At 41.3% G+C, this 21,346-nt stretch overlaps 1 protein-coding gene across 4 annotated transcripts in view; it reads right to left on the reverse strand.

Annotated features, from left to right (window-relative positions):
* Positions 1–21,346, reverse strand: part of HSPBAP1 (HSPB1 associated protein 1) — a 50,573-nt gene that overhangs the window by 23,018 nt on the left and 6,209 nt on the right. For all 4 annotated transcript variants that reach the window (XM_028743267.2, XM_077934861.1, XM_028743257.2 and 1 more), the window contains 2 exons: positions 14,115–14,300; positions 5,903–6,087 (listed from right to left, as the gene is read on the reverse strand). In XM_028743267.2, coding sequence (XP_028599100.2) covers positions 5,903–6,087; positions 14,115–14,300 — 371 coding nt within the window. The remainder of the gene's footprint in view (positions 1–5,902; positions 6,088–14,114; positions 14,301–21,346) is intronic.

The raw sequence follows: 21,346 nt of genomic DNA on the forward strand, positions 1-21,346 counted from the left end.
CTGCCCCCATCCTCCGAACAGATTGCCATAGGGTATATGTGCCATTAGAGAGATTCACTGAAATGAATCAGAACTGAAAAATTATGTTCAATAGAGCTTACCTTTGAGCTAACAGAGCTAAGGGAGCCTTGTTTAGGGAAGCAGCTTTTAATCTAGATATGTACACTTCACGCCAGTCAAATCATTCTTTGTGGCCTATCAAGTGGTGGGTTCAGAGGGCCATTCACCAAGTGGCAGGTTTCCTCAATGTAAGTACTGACTAGGGAGTTACAGGCAACCATTTAATCATCATTTTTTTGTACCCGATGTGCTGTAAAATTCTCAGTACTTGACAGAAGAATACAGATGACTATGCTATCCAAGAAAAAGAGGCGTCATCCCAGATAACTGTTCACAAGTATGGACTCTCTCTGACATCCTGTCCTGTGGCATGGATAATGTTTACCACATATTCTTTGGAAGGAACAGGATATACGTTTAATCTATCAATCAAATGAACAGACAAACGGATTGGCTGTTTCCATCTGCTACCACTGCACCAACATCTGGCCAACCTAAGTGGCATTAAGTTTTTATCTCACTATTCCAATAACACTCTTTGTCTGAGGAAACAAATAATTCCCTATGTGCAATTAACTAACCTCGGGGGGGGGGGGGAGAAAGGAAATTCGTAATCACAGTGTCACCACAGTTTGGTGAATCTGTATGATTTCTAGAACATAAGAAGAGCTTGCTGGATCAGGCCAATGGCCTAGCTAGTCCAACATCCTGTTCTCACAATGGCCAATCAGATGCCTGTGGGAAACCAACAAGTGGGATTCAAGCACAAGAGCACTCTCCCCTTCTGCAGTTTCCAGCAACTAGTATTTAGAAGCATTGCTGCCTCCAACTGTGGAGGCACAGGATAGCCACAATGGATAGTAGCCATTCAATTTTAGATACTATTCATTCTTAATTGGTAGAGCTCCAATCTCTTATCCCATGTATTGGAGGGGGGCAAATGTGTCACTACATTGGGGGCTGCATGCCAGCAGGGGGGTGGGGCCCAAAGCAAAAAATGTGCAGGCCACCCCCACCCACCTCTCTTTGGACTACAACTCCCATTATCCTTGATTATTGGTCATGTTGGCTAGGGCAGATGGAAGGCACCAGGTTGGGGAAAGTTGGAAGAGACCTTCTTTCCAGTCACCACCCCTCTAACCTCAGGTGGCAGGAGACTCAGAGAAGTGCCTCAAATGATGAATGTAGTATTCATGTCTCAGAGGGCAGTCATTTAGTTATGCAGAGAACAATATACCTAGAATTTGGGCTCCTTCAAAACAAACAATAGAATCAACATGCCATGAAGGTTTAAAGGCAATTCATGGCATTTTGGTTGCTGATGTACAGAAATGAGACTCATTTCATTATTTAAGCAGCCATTAATTGAACTTACAGGGGAGAATATACATTTGGTGCTCTAACCAAAAAAGAAGGGTGCAAATTAATTGTCCATGAAAAGTAAAAATAATTCTGCTCAGATCCTTTATCATTTTATGTACCAAATGCATAATATTTACTTTGTAAAATCTATTAAACTGGAAAAAAATACAATTCTAAGCTATCCAAACTAACCCAGTACTTATGTGAAAGGAAAATGCTTGAAGTGTCAGCTCTTGCCACACTCCAGATTTATTTAAGAGGTGTTTGTGTGCTTGATCTACATATCTAATAATTTTTGCATACCTGGACACTTTTTGCCACTTTCTGTGCTACCCTGGCTGGTATAATTAATCTAATGGACAGTTGATTCAATGCCAAATCACCTAAAACAATGGCTACAATTTGTCCAAAAAGACAGCTGATCAATTACCAATTTGTTCAGCAAGATAGTCAAGCCAGTGGTATATATCTAAAGAACAGAATAAAAATGATAACCCTCCTCAACTATGTAAATATGAAACCACATTGTGCCAAGTCAAAGCCAGGGGTCCACTTATTTCCATGCTGTCTTCTTCAGCTGGCGATTGCTCTCCAGGGCCTCAGATATAGCTCTCTCCTATGCTATTATCTAAGATTTTGTAACAGGAGATGCAAGTAATACATCCTTCTGCATGTAAAAGATGGCTTCTACTGCTAAGCTATGGACCTTCCTTCATATAGTTGCAGGTAGTATATCCATCCAGGGGTCCTAACATGCTGCTTATTCATTATAAGCCATGGTTTATATCTTACCATGGCATGGAAACACAAGCATTATACCTTTGTCTTGGATTTTGTATGTAATATATATGTACATTCTGGAAAACATCACTACCAAATAGCACCAACTTTATTACATTGTGCAGCAGGAAACACTTCTGGCCTCTGGGCCACAGTCTGGAGAAACACCAGTATTGTAGTTCCCTGCTCTACATAACAGAATTCTCCAACTTTCTTGGTCCTAAATGGTTTGGGAGCACATTATCTATATGAACTAAGATTGACTGTAGAGAACCTGACTGCAGTCCTACCAGCCAGTTGGCAATCAGAAGAGACAAGGTCTTTTCATTCATAGACTAATAGAATTGCAGAGCTGAAAGGGAATCCACGCGTCATCTAGTCCAACATGTGTAGAGCCTTACATTTGTCCCTATTGAAATTCATTTTGTTAGTTTTAGCCCAGTCCTCCAATCTGTTGAGGACATTTTTAATTCTGATTCTGGCTTCATATTTGTAGAACTCACTTCCCCAAGAGATAGATCTGGCTCTTTTCCTGCTTTCCTTTAGGTAGGCCTAAACAATTTTGATCTACCTTTAGTTAAAGAGCTTGGGTTAGTTTAAACAACTATGACTCTTTCGTCAAACTATTTTGTAAGATGGCTTTAGTGGGATGGCTGGTCAATTTCTGTGTGTGCTGTTCTCTTATTTTTAATATGTTAGATGAGAAGTGAGTAACCTCTGAGTTGTGGGCTAATTTGGCCCATGAGGCAAACAACACAATGTGTGGCATCAGGCATGAGCCAAGTAAAGACGTGGTAAGACTGGGAGCTTCAAGTGCACTCCTGATTGTTTCTTGGCAAGCAGGGCTTATTGACAGCTGATCGCCACTGTCAGAGAGCTCCAAGGGGATTCATTGCACTAGGGAGTTCCCCATCAGCGCTGCTCGCCTGTCAAATTTAGCCAGTGTGGGGTAGGTAAAGTAAGGATGTGGCCTACTGGCCAGATCTAGTGCCTCACCATGGTTGTTGAACACAGATGCAATTTCAACATTTGGTGACCATATGCCATTTTGGGAAAATGTTACATTTTGAAAGGTGGCTTAGAAATCTTGAAATAAATGAATAGTAGTCCAAGCTCTTGCATACTAGAAACATTCAGTAAATCCTAACTCCCTAGAAGATAGCACATCTTTTTCTGAGATTCAATTCTTGGGAATCGTCAAGGTGAATGATAAGGTTCCAGATGAATGAAAAAACAGTAGGGGGTTACTTGATTTACAGAAAGAAATACTAAAGCCTAATACAAACATTTGTCAGAAGCTTCAAGAAGCCGCAAAGGAAAAAGTTGTGCTCTAAGCTTTCCATAGTCATAAAATTTAAAATCCAATACAAGTATTTCAGTGATAAAGTTAAGGGTAATAACCATTCCTATACTTTAATCTCACACCTAAATACTTTCTGAATTCTGCCACAACTTAAGAAGAAAGAGAGTGAGCTTAATCAATATTAGATTTTTAAAAGAGGGTTCTTTTTTAAAAAAATGCCGCAGTCTCAGTAAATACCTGACATGATTATGGGAAAAATAGTTTTTATCCAATGAACTGAAAAGAAATTGCTAAGTACTGAAATCTTGGCACAATGGGCTGCTCTTTCTTTTACAGTAAAAAGATCCACAGCTAAAAGAAATGCATTTTATAAGTATCCCAACCATAACAGATGGCACATTACCTTCTGAATTACATTTATTTTGCTTGCTGCTTACAATAGAGCTAATATACCCATATGTCACTTTAAGAGGACTTATTTCTATTTAAGCTTCATGTATATATCTTGCCTATGATTTATATCTCAAAATTCTATAATGTAATATCAAGTGAACAAAAAAAATCCTGGATGATGTGAGATACTGCTCATACATTAAAATAATGGAATCATTACCTTAAGTCACACAACTGTAAATGATAAACAGCACAATCTAAATTTCAAACAACTTCTAAATGGCCCTATTAATCACTATAAATAAAAAAAGGGTAGATGGCCTTCTCGTACCCTTCAAATCACCTTAGAAAACTATCTAAATAAAACCTAAAATAAACAGGAGATACAGATGGGAACTTGTAAGAAAACCCATCCATGGCTAAGAAGTCTGTCTTGGTATCTGGTCTGGACTTTTAAATGGGGCTTCATGCCATGACTGAATGAGCTTTTGGCCTCATCATAGGCCTATTCAAGCCTTCAAAAGAATGCATGATTGCTTAAACCAGGGAGAGGCAACAGGCACCCATAGACAGAATTCAATCCAATATCCCTGGGCACATTGAGGTTTCTGTTCCACCACAGACTTTTTTGTGCGGGGGGTTGCAGGAGGGAGGAGAGGAAAGTTCCACTGCACAAGGAGAAGTCTGTGGTGTGAGCAGAACTGCAATGCTGGATACAACCCTAAGAGCACCTACATGTATATTTGTGAATATTCCCCTACCACACATCAAACTCTTACTTATGCATACAGTGTAACGCAGTGTTTCCCAACCTTGTGCCTCCAGCTGTTTTTGAACTACAACTCCCATCATCCCTGACTAGCAAGACCAGTGGCAAGGGATGATGGGAATTGTAGTCCAAAAACAGCTGGAGGCACAAGGTTGGGAAACACTGGTGTAACGAAGACCAAAAACACATAGTTATAGAAACAAGTCAATGGCACCCCAACCCTGACTATTTGGTCAGGCAAATCTATAACTATATTTCATTATTATTATTATTTAAAAAAACCTTGATACTTCATATCTCCATAAACTGTAATGATACTTAGCTTTTATACTGTGTTTTTGACCTTTCAAAGAGCTTCACATACAATTTTACAGCAACCCTATAAGGCAGGTCAAGCAATATTATCCTTATTCGCTGCTGAGGGAGATTAAGCATGAGAAAAATAGCAGCTTGGAGGCCATCTAGTGAGGTCATGGTGGTGAGATTTGAAACACAGACTTCCCAATTCCCAGCAAGTGTGTTGTTGGGGTTGGAGTGTCATACTTAGACCAGAAAGAACCAGATTCAAATTCCCACTTAATAATGATGCTCACTTGGAGATTTTGGCCTCGTGATTACCTCTTAGCAAAACCTTCACAGGGGCCAAATGAAGGCTGAGCAGTAACAACAATATACACTATCTTGAGCTCCTTGAAGGAAAAGCACACAGGTGGCACTGTGGGACACAAGTGGCGCTGTTCTCTAAACCACTGAGCCTCTTGGGCTTGCCGATCAGAAGGTTGGGGGTTGGAATCCCTGTGATGGGGTGTCCCAGCTCCTGCCGACCTAGCAGTTCGAAAGCACACCAGTGCAAGTAGATAAATAGGTACTGCCGCAGCAGGAAGGTAAATGGTGTTTCAATCATGGTGTTCCGTTGCGTCTGAAGTGGTTTAGTCATGCTGGCCACATGACCCAGAAAGCTATCTGTGGACAAATGCCAGCTCCCTCAGCCTGAAAGCGAGATGAGCACTGCAACCTCGTAGTCATCTTTGACTGGACGTAACCATCCAGGGGTCCTTTACCTTTACGTACACTATCTTGAGCTCCTTGAAGGAAAAGCAGGCTAAAAACATGATAAATGAAATAAAAATTACAGTATGCTACACTAATTACTGGCTGTGTAAGAACCAGAAGATTCCCTAGGTGTTTCTGTATAGTTTCGACATGAAAAGGACAAGAAGAGGTTAATAACGCACCTGGAAATTTTCTGGCTTGTCTTCAAATAGCCTAGCAATATACTTATAGTCAGCGTAAGACCAGTATTTACACAACTCATAACCACTGAATGGTCCACAGGAACGCGATGGCTGTTTCCCACTCCAGGCCAGAAACTCTTCAAGTGTAGCTTCCACGTAGCTGCATTCCGTTTCAAACAGAGGAGCTAAAGCAATATAAGCAGAGACAGCATTACATGCACACTGAACACAATGCCAATAATAAAGAATAGATATGGAGCGAGGCAGTTTAGTAGATAAAACAATAACTTTTGTGTCTCAGCTCAGACTGCTGGTTAAATGCAATATAAAGCCACAAATGAAATTACAGCAGCTTGAATGTCTCAGATGAAATGCAGCACAAATGACAAACTCTATGACTAATTCCTTGGGATTGATGGTCACTCTGAATTTTACTCTGTTGTTTGTATAACTAGAAGGATTCATGTATCTAGAGGCCTCAGGTTCCTAGGTTTCCCTTTCTGAAAAAGTAGCTGTCAGGGCCGCCTCAGGTCCCAGCTCACAAGAGACCAACGCCAAGTCCACTTTATTTACAAAAGTCTTTATTGAAGTACATTGTTTGTTCCACAGCCGAGGCGCGCAGCCCCACGTCTGTTACGCTTAGACCGCTGAAGTCCCCTCTGAATCAGTCCCGCCTCCACACCAGTTTAAGAGGCTTCTGCTGGTCCACCTCTTCCTGTCCTTCCTTTTCCGCAGGGTCTTTCTGCCCCCCTGGGTTCCTTCCCTCCTGCTTTCCCCTGACGCTGAGTCCCCAGACGCCTGCTCCCCCCTCCTCCGTGCTTTGGGACCAGGCTCCTCCTCCGGGCTCTCCGCATTTCCGCGCGCCTCCACATTTGAACTTGGCGCGCGTTCGCTACCTCTGACCTTCCTCTTGACAGCTACACTACTCTCTGTGCTACTCTCCGCCCCTTCCGGCAGGACGTCTTGCCCCGATCTCCTTCCCCTCTCTGCTTCCTGCTCTGCTTCGTCTGTCACACTGGGAACTCCACCCTCTTCACTCCGTTCCGGCGGGGAAGCCGGCCCCGATCTCCAACTCCTACTCGGGGTTTCCCTGCTGCTCCCCTGCTCCTGACGAGTCCCCCCTGTGGCTCCCCTTGGCCTGACCAGGGGCGCCCCCTTTTGGGAATCCTCCGATTCACTTGAAAGACTCATGGAAACCCTCAAGTCATTGTCCTCCTCCTCCTCCTCGTTCCGGGATTCTTCCCCCTCGCTCTCAGTCTCCTCCCTCATCTGTGCCTCTCTCCCTGAACCCCTGACAGTAGCTTTTCAGGGGAAAATGTCTTAGGACATGTAAACACACAACTGCTTTAAGGAACAGGGGCCCTGATCCATGCTAAGGTCCACAGCCCCCAATCTTAAAATGTGTAAGGCTGGCAATCCAGAAGCATTGTGCTTTTTTAAATATTCCAATTCTCAGAAGACTCTGGGAGAATTTAGAAACTCAAATCCTGGCTCAGTGAAATGAGAAGTGAATGCACCTTTCCCCACACATGCAGCCCCTTCTGTCCTCCCTTTGTGTATTACAGAAGCCTGTAATTAACCATAGTTTTCCATTTCAAGCAAACTGGGAAACGATGGATAGCTGAATACATCATGTCTTGTTTGCTTGCACTGCAAAAGGAGAAGCAGAGCAGCTTTATGCCCTTATTGAATCGAGTTATAATTCTCCAAACTTGGTTTCTGACTGGGTCCCAAAGAGCTGCTGGTATCCAAAGCACTTGGACACTCCCCTCGATATCCTACCCTCTTCCTTTGAACTGACTTCTTTCTTTGCGTTGTCACAAACCGCTTTTGAAATTTTCATTTATTTCAAAATAAGGTTACCATGTGGCTGGAGCTAATGTTTGGGAAACACCAAATTAAACCATACAAAGTGGTAGCCAGATACAGTGGTACCTCGGGTTAGAGACACTTCAGGTTACAGACACTTTAGGTTACAGACTCCGCTAACCCAGAAATAGTACCTCAGGTTAAGAGCTTTGCTTCAGGATGAGAACAGAAATTGCGCAGCGGAGGCAGCAGGAGGCCCCATTAGCTAAAGTGGTACCTCAGGTTAAGAACAGTTTCAGGTTAAGAACGGATCTCCAGAACAAATTAAGTTCTTAACCCGAGGTACCACTGTACTTTTCTGAAAGGAATCAAGTTGGAAGAGGCTTCTGGTGTTAGCAGATAAGTCCCAGTTCATATATTACTTCTCCCGTGTGGGCCTATTTTGTGGGGTGGATTTTTAAACATATGATCAGGGACTCAGTTTCAACTAGTAGCGACTAACTCATCTTTCTGAGAAATACTTCTTTTCCCTACAACAGTGATCAGCGACATATTGTTAAGCTTGCAAATGGGGCTGTTTAAGGTGTCAGGATTTGAACAGTGCTGGGCTTGTACACTGTCAATCATGTCAACATTTCAGCATGTGGGGATTTGAATACTTGTGGAGTACATAAATAGAGAGGCAGGCAGACAACCTTGCCTTTTTGCCTAGAGGAGAAAACATTGACTACTGCCTAACTGCCTAGTCCACGTTGAAAATAGCCCATGTTCTTCATTTGCTCCAGTCTTGCAGATATGTATTTTTTTCATGTTGTAAGCCGCCTTGAGCATGGTTTGAACTGTAGGAAGGCGGCATACAAATAAAATTTTGTACATATGCATGTATGAGTGAGTATCTGCTAGCTCCTCCCACTTGCCATCTTGTGACCAGATTCGGGCTCCATGGCTTCACCCTCAGCCAACTTGTTTCCTTCCCCCTTGCTCTGTTTACCATCTAGCTTGATGAAGCATTCTGGAGGACTCAAAAGGTGATATGCTATTTTGTGACATTTCGGTTGGCCTAATAAATGGTATTGCCCTAATACGTTTGGAATGTTACTATTTCTATTCCCTCTGTAGCTCAAAAGGCAGAGCGTGATTTAGAAACTGGTAAGATATTTTTAAAAAAAAAAACCCTCTGCATAACCTCTTGCAACTGGCTTGCTATTTTATCACTTTTCTTACAGCCAGTCTGAATTTACTGGTTTCATGTCTTTTTCCAAAAGGTTATACCTTAATTGTGAGCACATAAGGGCAGTTAACAGAATGAAAACAAGAATGGCCTTTCTTTTCAAAATGCTATTAGTGACACAGACAGTTTCATTGGAGTGCCAAAACAATTCTTTCAAGGCATTTCTTCAAAAGGTATATTCACAGAGCAGGAATCCTTTATTGGGAAGATAAAGGAGCTGTTCAACAGGAAAAGAAAACAGGATGACCATCACAGCTGACTTTCAATGAGGGCCCAAAATATATTATGAAATCTATCTCTCTCTCTCTCTCTCTCTCTCTCTCTCTCTCTCTCTCTCTGTGTGTGTGTGTGTGTGTGTGTGTGTGTGTAGAGGACCATAAGCACCAAAATGAAGGGCTGGCACTAGCAGCATATATTCTTTGGTTTCATTTGAGGCCAACTGCCTTCCATGTGATTCAAAGGCACTGCCATTATGTTGCAGTGTGAACCGTTCAGCTTTGCATGCATAGATGAGGGTGCATGCACAGATGGAAGCTGCACCAACTTTAGGAAAGAAACAACTGGGCAAAAAATCCCTATCCCTGCCTTGATGTGAACAGCGGCATGAGAAAGCAACTTGGAAATGCAGGGGAAGGGTTACCACCTCACAATGATTCAAGCCACTAACGTGAACACAGCCTTACTCCCATCAGTGCCATCTAGTATGGACAATGATCAGCAATGATGAGAGTTGTAGTCCAACAACATCTGGAGGGCCACCTCAGCCATATAGCTTTGCATTATATTATATGCACTGGGAATGGGGAAGAGGGTAGTTAGGCAGCACATTAAAAAAACCTACATTTGTATGGAATCAATTTCTACATCTTGTTTCTGGCAAATTCAGTCACAATTTTTCATCATACCACACGGGACTAAAGGCTGCAGTATTCTATCTTGCACTGTGTCACATATTTCCTGTGGCTAATCAGAAACCTTCATTTCTCATCAGAGCTTGTCCTTGCACCAAAAAAACCACCGTAATATATGAAATTATATACTGGACCGAAACCATTATTATTGAGGAAAGCAAATTGCGAAGGACTGCATGAATGGCAATGACAGAACAATCATTTAGCCTTCATTCCAGTACTCTTCTACAGCTGCTTAAATATGGACGCCTTTCATTCTTACAAGCAAGTCAGTGCTCCGAGGGCATTCATTCTTCATTGCTCTGACTGCATGGGAATTGCTACCATCACAAGCTCATACATTTGTTCTAATTTCCTTCAGGCAAAAGAACAAAACTTATTGTTGTAGTTTTCTATATGGCCAGCTTGGATATCAGTTTCTCTCCACCACCCCTTCAGTTCACTATAAGGTTTATTGGCTAAGAATGTAAGACAAACCTGGTGATCAGAAATACAGAAATTGGCTTGGTGCTGTACAAAGACCTTCTTCAGAAATCATAACTATGCTTTAAATAATAAAATTGTGCACATGCAGTTTCTAGCAAACAAGGGATGGAGGACTAGTGACACCCCCCCCCCCCAGGCGAAGTAAGGCTCCAGCTCCCATCAGCCACAGTAAGCATGGCTAACGGGCGGAAGCTTTCCCCAGGGAGGCTCGCCTGGCACCTTTGCTACATATATTTAGGCACCAGGTAAAAAAATCCTCTTCTCCCAGGCCGTTGGCTAATTAAACAATCTATGTGACCTTTTAAATTGTGTGTGGTAGGGTATTGGTTTTGTTTGTTACTACATTTTTGTGTGTGTGTGTTGTTGTTTTTTTACTGCAAACTGCTCAGATGAAGGGCAGAATAGAAATTTAATACAAAATGATAATGTGTAGAACTACAGGTTCCCTGCCCTGGCATTATATTTTAGCTTGGTTCAGATATGCCCTGGGTGTACAGGGTACATAAGACAGGGCAGCAGCGGGAAACTTACCACACACATAACCTTTAATGTGGGGGGAAATGGCCTATGAGAAAAGGCCTCACTCATGTGATTCACCTCCACAACCCCCACAAAAGGATTGGGGGTTATTCCTGTGTTGCACCAAATTTGTAAGTTATGGATCTGGGCTATGTATGATAGCAGCCTTTAGATTAGTTGCATTCATTTTCTCCCCTCTACTACAGTTCACTGCTTGTTATCGATGTAGAACCATGAATGCAAGACACATCACTTTGTGAAAATATGAGCTGATTAAGGGGATATTACCCCACAAAGATATATATGACTATTGAAGGACATTCAGATACATGAATTAATTTGGCAAGGACAATATTCTCATATAACTCTGGTTCTTTCTGAGATAAGCAAGGCAAATATTTGGAAAAAATCAAGAAACATCTCTCACTTGGATAGTTTATTGGAAAAATCCTCACTATTAATGGAAAAGGGAAAAGGCTGTATAGCTGGTTCCATTATCCCCAATGCAGAGACTTCGATTTAATTTATTTTTGATTCAGCAAGAAATACAAAATTATTCATTAGGCGCTTAGTGAATAATTAAAAGCTATCACCAGTACAGTCAGTCGATCATAATGGAATAACTAAATCAGAGAAATGCAGCTATCTTGGAAACATCAGCTCATTAACCTAAAGTAAAATAAAATGAAAGGAACCAATGGGGCAGTCATGTCCTTCACAAGAACTGACATAAAGACACTGCGTCAATTACATATGTCACATGTTTTTCTAGGCTTACTTTTTCTTGGCTGTAGAAAGACACATATTTCTAGTGGGTGTGTAATGGGTTTCCCCAAAGATACATCTGACCTATTTAGCATACAATAGTATTATGCCAGACACACACAAGTGGTGGTGGGGGGGGGGGTTGCCTTAATACTGGATTTTTCAAGTTAGGGATGGAAAGGTACAGAAAGACTTTGACCTCAGTACTGCTTCCTGAGTAGAGTTTGTCTCTATGGACTGAATGCTGTTGTTATCAGGTGATTATTACCAAATCCATTGGACGGCACTGGTGCTTTCCTTGTTATTCACCTCTCAGCCCATTTGCAGTTTTTAAGAAAGAGGCCTAGAGGATATAAAGATTGGGCATTTGCAGCATTCTTTTCCCACCCTCATTTACTCACACTTCAAAAATGTCTAGAGGTATGTCCATGAAAGCAGGTGCAGTCATTTGGTAAGTCTCCAAACAGTGAGGACACCCAAGGTAACCTGAGAGTCAATCTCACAAATGACTCTCATCTGCTTCAAAAAGCACTGGAGTTTGTGCCAAAGGCAACATGTCCCTCCTAAACAGCAAGTGACTATATTTTGGGAATTGGGTGTTCCATCTCTGATGCCTTTTCATTTCTGCATTTGCCAGCAGTAGCAGCACACAGGCAGCCACAAAGCTGTAGGGATGGTAGATTTGTTGCAATATTTAGGAGAGAAATTAATATGTATTCTATTACTGGAGCTCTGATTGATCTCAGTGAATAGAGGACAAATGATGAAATGTGTATTACTCTTGGCGATTTTCATTTAAAAATATATAAATACTTTGCACAACATCAGTAATCAAAGAATTTAAAAGGATTTTGCATGAATGAAGCCGCATAAAATATTTATAATACTGATAAGCGGCATTGTATTGGGAAGGGAACAGTTGCCAGCTAGTCAATAATCCATTGCCTCTAACCACAACTGAGCTGCTTAAGCCCTCTTGGCTGCTCAGCCCCAGCAAACAAACCGCAGGAAGTCCTGGAGGTCAGAGACTGCCAGGCTCAGCTGCCCCATAGCCAACCAGCAACACGATTGTGCCCAATAACAGAAGCTGCAACACACTCTGGCAAAGGGGCCGTGGTACCCCGCTCCCTGTGTGGTAACTGCTCTGACCAGGTATCTGTTTCCTCTCCAAAGCTCAACACAGGTGCATTGTTAGGGGATAGCCCAGGGGTCTGAGCCCTAGAGCTCCTGCTCCTTTCCCTTGGCAAAGTGTAGTGCTGATGTGCTGATCTCAGAAATCCACAACCTTAATTTGTCCAGATATGCCTGTATGTATAAATTAGTGCATGCATGGGTCTGTGCCCCAATAACCATTCAAATCCTTGAACAGCCTGTGCTGGCAAAGCGGGGAGCACTGTTACTCTAACTCAGTGGGGACAAAATCCTTTCCTAATAAGGATTCCTCTTATTATGGAGAAACCTCTCCAAAACATGGTGATCCCAACAAGAAAAGGCATCCGTCTTTTATGTACAGTATATTTATATTCATAATTGTGCTACAGCATGTTTTTATGGAACCTCTACAAGACATCTTCCTTTGCAGCCATTGCGGCTGTACCACAAAACATACCGAAGTATATTCATGTACGCAAATTCATCATACATAAATATTCAGTGCCCGTTGCGCTGGCAGTCAGGAGCTTGGGAAACCTGTGCAAGGAATTTTGACAGGTGAGCAGAACAAGCCAACTGTCCATCATGTGGCTTCATAAAAATGGCATGTGAGCGACGTCAAATTTGGCCCACGAGAGCGATCCTCATAAGGATCTGGTTTTTAGAGCCAAAAAAAGTTTACCACCCCATGACCAGAGCATGGGTAGGTTGATAGGATATCAATGGACTATGATTCCCATCATTCCTGACCACTGAATGCCCTGCTGGCTGGGGCTGATGGAAGCTGGATATACGTGACACCCGGAGGGCCACAAGTTCCCCACCTCTGTTTTTGTGAATGGCTCCTCCCATAAGAATTCCTGTGTGTGCTTAAGATGTTGCCCTAAATGCTACCACTATATGACCTAAGTTTTGGACATTGACAGAGCAAGACACGGTGGCATTCATTCTGTCAAACTCTTCTTAGGAATGCATGCTAGGCCTACTTTCTACTATCCATTTGGGACAATCTTAGCCATTTTTATTCCAGAATACTTGGGGGTGATATGTGTGCTTAAGATGCTTTAAAAAAAAAAAAATTAACAAAAATTATTTATCTTTATCAGGAAATATTTAACAGCTGATTTCTGCATGTTCTGTTGGTTTTATGTTTGTTCAGTGTTTAACGATGTTTTATTTGTTATTCTAAGATTTTTTTCATGTTTAGGATTTTTATTATGATTGTGTGTCATCTTGTTCTAGACTGACATGTGGGACAAATGTTTTAAAATAAAATAAAAACATAAATGTAAGGAGAAGTGTGGAACAGGGCTGCACATTGCATTTAAGCATCCCCTACCTGCGTCCGTGTCCTTCATTCCTATTCGAAAACGCATTCTCTTTCCAGCCAATAGCTTAGCAAGATATATAGCATTCCAGTTAAGTGCTGGCCAATCAAAAGCCATGTTGCAGAAAACTGCAGGTTTCTGGAGAGACATCACAATTTCTCTGGCTTCTTCTGGTGTAAAAGGTTTGACATCACCACCTACAATAAAAAAGAGCAAATTTTGATAGATGATTAATCATGTAAGAACAGTTACCTGTCATCTCATGGTCCCAAACCCATAAATTATTAGACTCTCCTGATTAAACCTGAATTCTTACCCCCTCCCCTCCACACTTCAAACGTTTTGTTTCATCAATTTTTTTTTGCAGTCCTGACAGTGTAATTTTTTATGTTAAATGAGAATTTAAAGCAGCCCATTAACATCCAGAATATAAATATCTTGGTAAATATTTATGATTTCCTAATGTGCAGCATAGCCCTAGTAATTTAGAATTAGTCTGACATTCATCACAAGTCTCCTAATTAAGGAATGTTCAAAGGACACTTTTTGAGATAAACCTAAAATGTGTTGCAGGGGAGGGGGACACCCAATGCAGGCAAACATTCCTTTCAAAAATGGGAGGGGGGATAAGTACAGGTTGTTGTCAATGTGATGGCAGAATGTGCTGATGCATCCAGTTTTAGCTAATTAATTAAATATACTTTGTAATGCAAGACTGATGAAGCAGCTTTCAAAAAATCATCTAGTTCTACCTTTTAAAAAAATGTTGTGTGCTAACCCAAGGACTATGCTAATCCCAGATTTCAATTTAGCCCTGAGATTTATATGCCCCACTGAAACTGTCAACCTGAAATGTTGGCAGCCTTGGATAAACTCGGCAGGTTTACAACAACTTCCCTAAAGGGACATGTTAAGAGGAAGGAACTGCTTTTTTCAATAAACAAATGTAACGATCCTGCAGAATAAAAGAAGCAGACTGTATCTAGAGATCATAAAAACATCACAACATTGATTTAATGTCCCAACAAGAATTTAATAAAAAGGAATTTTTAAATGTGCATGGATTTTTGTTGTTGTTCACTGTTATATATATATATATCTCACATAACAACTTATTTCAATCACAGTCGGCTCTGAATATTGGACCAAGGAAGAAACATGCTGTAAAGTAACCTCTCTTTCCCTTCTCTTGTAGGCCCCACAGGAAAAATTCCTGGAAATGTAAAATATTTCTGTTCTATCTTTCATTTTTTTCAAATCAACGTGGTTCAGGAACATTTTCAAAACCAGCAACAATGACCATGTCAAATTAAGAGGAAGCAAAGTAACAAAATGGGCAGCAAAGTTTCAGCAAGTGGTAGATAAAAAAGCAATTTAAAATAATTGGACCGCTAAAGCCACTTAAAACCTATCATATGTCCCAGCAGGCAAACAGAATACTCTTTACCCGACACCTAAAAGTAAACAATTTTGGTGCAAAGTGACCACCATGTGTAAGGTATTTCCACTGATGAGCCACCATAACTGGGAAGGCCCTGTCTCCAAAAGCCACCCCCCCTTAGAAGGCAGGGACACCCAGTGCCAGCTTTCTATATAGATGATCTCAACAACAAACAAGTTCATTTTTAACTGAGATCTTCTGAAACGCTGTTCTGATACTGTTTAGATCTTTGAATGTTTAAAACCAGAACTTTGAATGAGCTAAGAAACAAACGAGTAGGTAATCAAGGTATCTAAATACTGGTGAAATATAGCTCATTCAGTATATATATAATAATGGGTCTACTACATCCCCATATACTTCCCAGCAGAACCAGTTATTTAGATTCATTACCTACCTGTACAATCCCCGTATCCAGTTAGTACTAATGCAAACATCAAAGAAATCCCCTCCAAGGTCTATAAAGGGCATGCCAAGATTGTGGAAAGACCACTATTACAGTTATAAAAATCACTACCTGGTATATCTGTTACTGAATCTATCATAACCTTATGAAGCTTGGGAATACATAAAAGTTATTGGACAAACCTACTCAAGCATCAAAGAAATCACTAAGGAGGCTCTCACAGACATCCATGGGAATTGAAACTCCCACCCCTTCTGTTGAAAAAGTTCATAAAACAGCATAAAAATTGGATAAAACTATCTACTTGAGCAGAGCAAGGTGAGAATCATCATCAAAGCCAAGGACTGGCATCATTTGGGTGGGTGGCACTGTGGGTTAAACCACAGAGCTTAGGACTTGCTGATCAGAAGGTCGGGGGTTCGAATCCCTGCAACGGGGTGAGCTCCTGTTGCTTGGTCCCTGCTCCTGCCAACCTAGCAGTTTGAAAGCATTTCAAAGCGCAAGTAGATAAATAGGTACTGCTCCGGCGGGAAGGTAAACGGCGTTTCCATGCGCTGCTCTGGTTCGCCAGAAGCAGCTTAGTCATGCTGGCCGCATGACCTGGAAGCTGTACGCCGGCTCCCTCTGCCAATAAAGTGAGATGAGTCTGCAACCCCACAGTTGTCTGCAACTGGATCTAATGGTCAGAGGTCCCTTTACCTGTATACATGTTAAACACATGGTTTGCCCTTGAGTTTGCACATTGTATTTTGGAAACAGCCAACAAATGGGGAGCAGTGACGTGGGAAGTGGGATGGCATTAGCCCTTTACCCCCCCTTGTAGTCTCAAAGTGCAGCAGGCCATACCAGAACTGCAGCAGGAGGGGTGGGACAGCTAAATCCACCCATTTCCCATCCTAGAATCTTAATCTATACCAGGATCCCCTTGTGGCTATTTCTGAAAGAAAATTCATGGGTCCAAGATGGATAAACTATGTGATGAACATCACAGGTAGGTTGGTCCTCAAATAACCAAATTCTAAGACCTTCACTGGAAATGTGGTTCACTCATATATAAATGCAACTTGCAGTGGATTTCTTTAAAAATGGATGCTTTTTACTTAGCTGTTCTATAGGTTAGCTTTTATTTTTATAACCTCCTTTCATGAGCAACAGACCACTTGACAGCGTGACATTTCTAAAACCAAGGAGGCACGAATGAAACTTAGCCCTTGGCCTTACCCTCTGCTACGCTACAAGTCCAATGCACGTGGGGGTCTCACAGGAGCTGTATTCCTTGCCATATGTTGTTTCTTATCCTGGCAAAAGGAAATCTATGGGTTATCAAGCAACAAGCTGAATACAGAGAAAAAATATATCAGATGGAGAAGGGTGTCCAGCTGTGAGCAAGGATTGCAGACGCAGTTGCAAGTCCAGGCAAGCTGGCTTTCAGGATTGATTAACTGGCTGGTATTGAGCATATCTTTGGGATGACCCTCAGCTAGAGATTAAGGGCAATGGTTTGTTTGTTTTTTAATGCTAGATGGTAGTGGGATATAATAAGTTGTGAGGACTTAAGCCTTTTTACAAAGTCCCACATCCTCATGCTGATACATTGCACCCTTGTACTGTTATAGTTAATTACATTTCTAACATGCATTTGTTTTAGTGCAATAAAGCACATGACCTGGCAGCTGTGCTGACCTTATTCATCTTTTTGATTTTCCAACATCCAGGAAAACAGAATCACAGCTGTCCCTTTGCTCATTAGAAAAGCCAATCACCTTGCAAAGTTCACAATTTTTAAAACATCAAATATACATATAAAGATTTAAAATTAAATACATAACCTGGATATTTGTAAAATAAAATAAAAACATGATACCAAGCTGTTTTAAAACTCTTCTTCCCTGTAAGATACCATCTTGCTCTCTGATCACATGTAGAAAGACAAGATATGGAAGTCCGCACATGCTCTTACTTACTCTGCTTGCACATAGGTCCAGAAAAGCACAGAGCCCTCTCTGCCCTCCACTGCACTGCTGTGACCAGCCTTCCTTGGCAAGGATTGCTTTTTTGTTGGGTAAATCGATTTTTCATTATATTTTTAGACCCCCAACTAGCTATAAATTAAAAAACTGGGCCTGAGATTTCCATGAGACTGAGCTAATGAGTTGCCTTCTAGGAAGCTGAAGGGTCCTGTGAGCAGTATTTCCTTTTGAGAAGCATCAAATGATGCAGTCTCAGGGAATAATAAAGACAAAATGTTCATTTTGTCTGGAATTACTTATAGCTATCTCATATTCTCAAGATTGACTTAAACTTTACTATTCCAGAGAATGAAAATATAGGGTCGAGATGTTTTATGTTGTTCAGAGTAATTGGATTGGATTGGATTTGAGACTTGGGCTCAGCTGAGTTCCACCTGTGCTGGAAAGGCAACTTTTGCCAATTCCATCTTCCCTCTGCTGCCTAAAAAGCTGCTCTGGGAGATTGGAGAACACTCTGGCACTGTGGGGTTGAGGGGTACTTAGTAAAATTCAGTTTCCTGGTCTCTACCTTCTATGGGTAATTTGTGCAAGATCCCAGCATCCCCCACAAAAGGAACAAGCCCATCCGTTCTTAATTGTTATTATAGTTTGAGATAGCCACCTGCTAACTAAAACAACAGCTATGTCTGCAAGATGCTGTCAACAACTGAAGGTGAATCTGACTACTATACCATGAACAAATCCATACAGTTTCTAAGACCAGTATATAATGGTGGGCCTTACCATTGTTGTTGGTAGCCTGTCTCACTAAAGAATGCCACAACTATTCCAAGGAAACAAAGGTCCAAATTACACATGCAGCAATGCACATGCAGAACCAGTTCTATCGCAAATGCAGTTCTATTACTGCACCACATGGAAAGCTATGTCAAGTGTCTTCCAACACGCTTTGACCAGTTCCAACCATGTAAATGCAAGCCTTCCTGCACCAGAACTAACAAGCACTTTGATGTGCAAATTTTTTGCATGCAAGATTCCACCCTCTTCAGGGTCTCATATTGTCTTCAGAAAATATACATCATGTTTTGAAAACCATTTTAAACATTTTCAAAGTAGGGAAAAAACAAAACCCTGACTGAAAACTGTTCAAACTTTTCAATTAATCGCTGAGAATTCTGCAGAACTGGGGGAAATAAAGAATTTAGCACCACAGGGTTTCTGCAGAAAAGTGAACTCCATGTTGTTAAGAAGTTAAATGTACTGTCAATTATTTAGAATAATTTAGCAAATTAGAAGAATTCATTACATGTCAGCAGTTGTCTTCTGCCAACATACCCTGCTGATTAAATATGGGGTTTAATTGAGAGGTTTTAGAATAATTTTCCAAAGAAAGAACCAGTTTCACTAAAATAACACTTTATTTTTAGAGTAAGCTATATATCCAGCTGTTACTCTAACAAGCACATAATAATGTATCAGCCTAACATCTTGGGGCATTGGGGTGGGCTGGGGGAACAACTGTGAGTTTAAAAAAATGAAGCCCCTTTTGTGTAAAAATCAAAAAGAAGATAAAGTCATTCACAGGATTATGAGGAAATGCAATTTTCCAGTTAATAGACAAGGTATTTCTAGTAGTGTCAGAAGACTATTTAGTGGCTCTGGTGAGATCTCATTTCTGTAAATTCTGTTTAACTGGGCACTTATTTATTAATTTTCACAGAGCCCAAATTCAATTTCACATTTTGGCTGCATATAGTTAGCATAATTTGCATGTCACCTATAGCCAACCAAAATTTTAAAATGAAATAAAATAAAGATTCAAAATATTTCAGAAAGATGCATCAGTGAGTTTAAAACTCTAGCCTCTCTAAAGCATGCGTGGCAAACCTGTGGCCCTGCAAATGTTGCTGGAATACATCTCTCATCATCCCTATCTGGGGCTGGTGGAAGATGGAATCTGAATGAGCAAATGTTCCCTGTTCTAGAGCTTGTTGTTGTTTAGTCATTTAGTCGTGTCTGATTCTTCGTGACCCCATGGACCAGAGCACGCCAGGCACTCCTGTCTTCCACTGCCTCCCGCAGTTTGGTCAAACTCATGCTGGTAGCTTCGAGAACACCGTCCAACCATCTCGTCCTCTGTCGTCCCCTTCTCCTTGAGAGCTTATGCGGAGAGAGAGCTTATTCTAGAGCATATGCAGAGAGAGAGCTTATTCTAGAGCTTATGCAGAGATAATTCAAAAAATGTATTTTTAAAAAACCCTACTTTTTCATTATCCAAACTGGGCAAAGTATATTATGCTCACAACCTAGGAGTGCAAAACATAGCTTGAAAGAGATTTGCAATTCTGGTTTGTAGGGAAAACCTTGGTTTGCCTGTTTTGGATGCAATAGCACTGTTTTGAAATGAAAGGAAAAATCAGAGCATACTAGGGGCAAGGAGTGTGTGAGCCGTGGGTTCTTTCATACAGCAGCAAACTACTGTTTGGTGTTACATATAAATCAACTACAAATACGAAGGTAATTCTCAAAACAAATCCTCCTATGAATAGGGAACTTCCCAGATATATAACTGTTTGCCTCACCGACACCAAGTTCTCTTGCTTCCCATTCCACCCTTGCTCCTTCTCCCATGGAACTGAGAGCCCAGCCTCTACCTCCCCACACTCTATATCACAGAGTGTCGGGTGTGGTGGAGGTGGACAATGTTTAGAGAAAACGGACTCATGGGCCAAATCTCATGCCCACCACTGCTTAAAAAGATAAATTCAATACAGTGGTACCTCAGGTTACATACGCTTCAGGTTACATACGCTTCTGGTTACAGACTCTGCTAACCCAGAAATAGTGCTTCAGGTTAAGAACTTTGCTTCAGAATGAGAACACAAATCGTGCTCTGGCGGCACAGTGGCAGCGGGAGGCCCCATTAGCTAAAGTGGTGCTTCAGGTTAAGAACAGTTTCAGGTTAAGAACAGACCTCTGGAACGAATTAAGTACTTAACCCGAGGTACCACTGCAGTGAAATTCAATGCACACTTACTTGGGAATAAACATTATTTATTAATCATCTGAATAAGATGATTGCATTGTTAGGGTATCCATCTTTTTCCTGAGCAGAGCCTTTGTATTTTAAACAGCTGCTGATATTCAGCAGGAGTATTTTACTGAATCATCTCTTCTCCACTCAAGAAAAAATATGCCCCTAATAAATTCCTGTTTGTCAAGACCCTCCATCGTGCTTGGTTCTAATGTCATTTACCAACTGTTACTGCTAAGACCACCAGAAAGTAAGCAATCAGCAGTCCTTGCACTGTGCTTAGATGCAGCTCCATGACCTGCTGAATTTTGTAAAGAGCTTGTGTCAAAGGTTGCTGAGCCGCACAACACCTCCATCCCAATCCCCTTTTCTTTTGTGTGTGTTTTGTAGAT

The sequence above is a fragment of the Podarcis muralis genome, chromosome 1 (genome assembly GCF_964188315.1).
Source record: "Podarcis muralis chromosome 1, rPodMur119.hap1.1, whole genome shotgun sequence".
Taxonomy (NCBI): Eukaryota; Metazoa; Chordata; class Lepidosauria; order Squamata; family Lacertidae; genus Podarcis; species Podarcis muralis.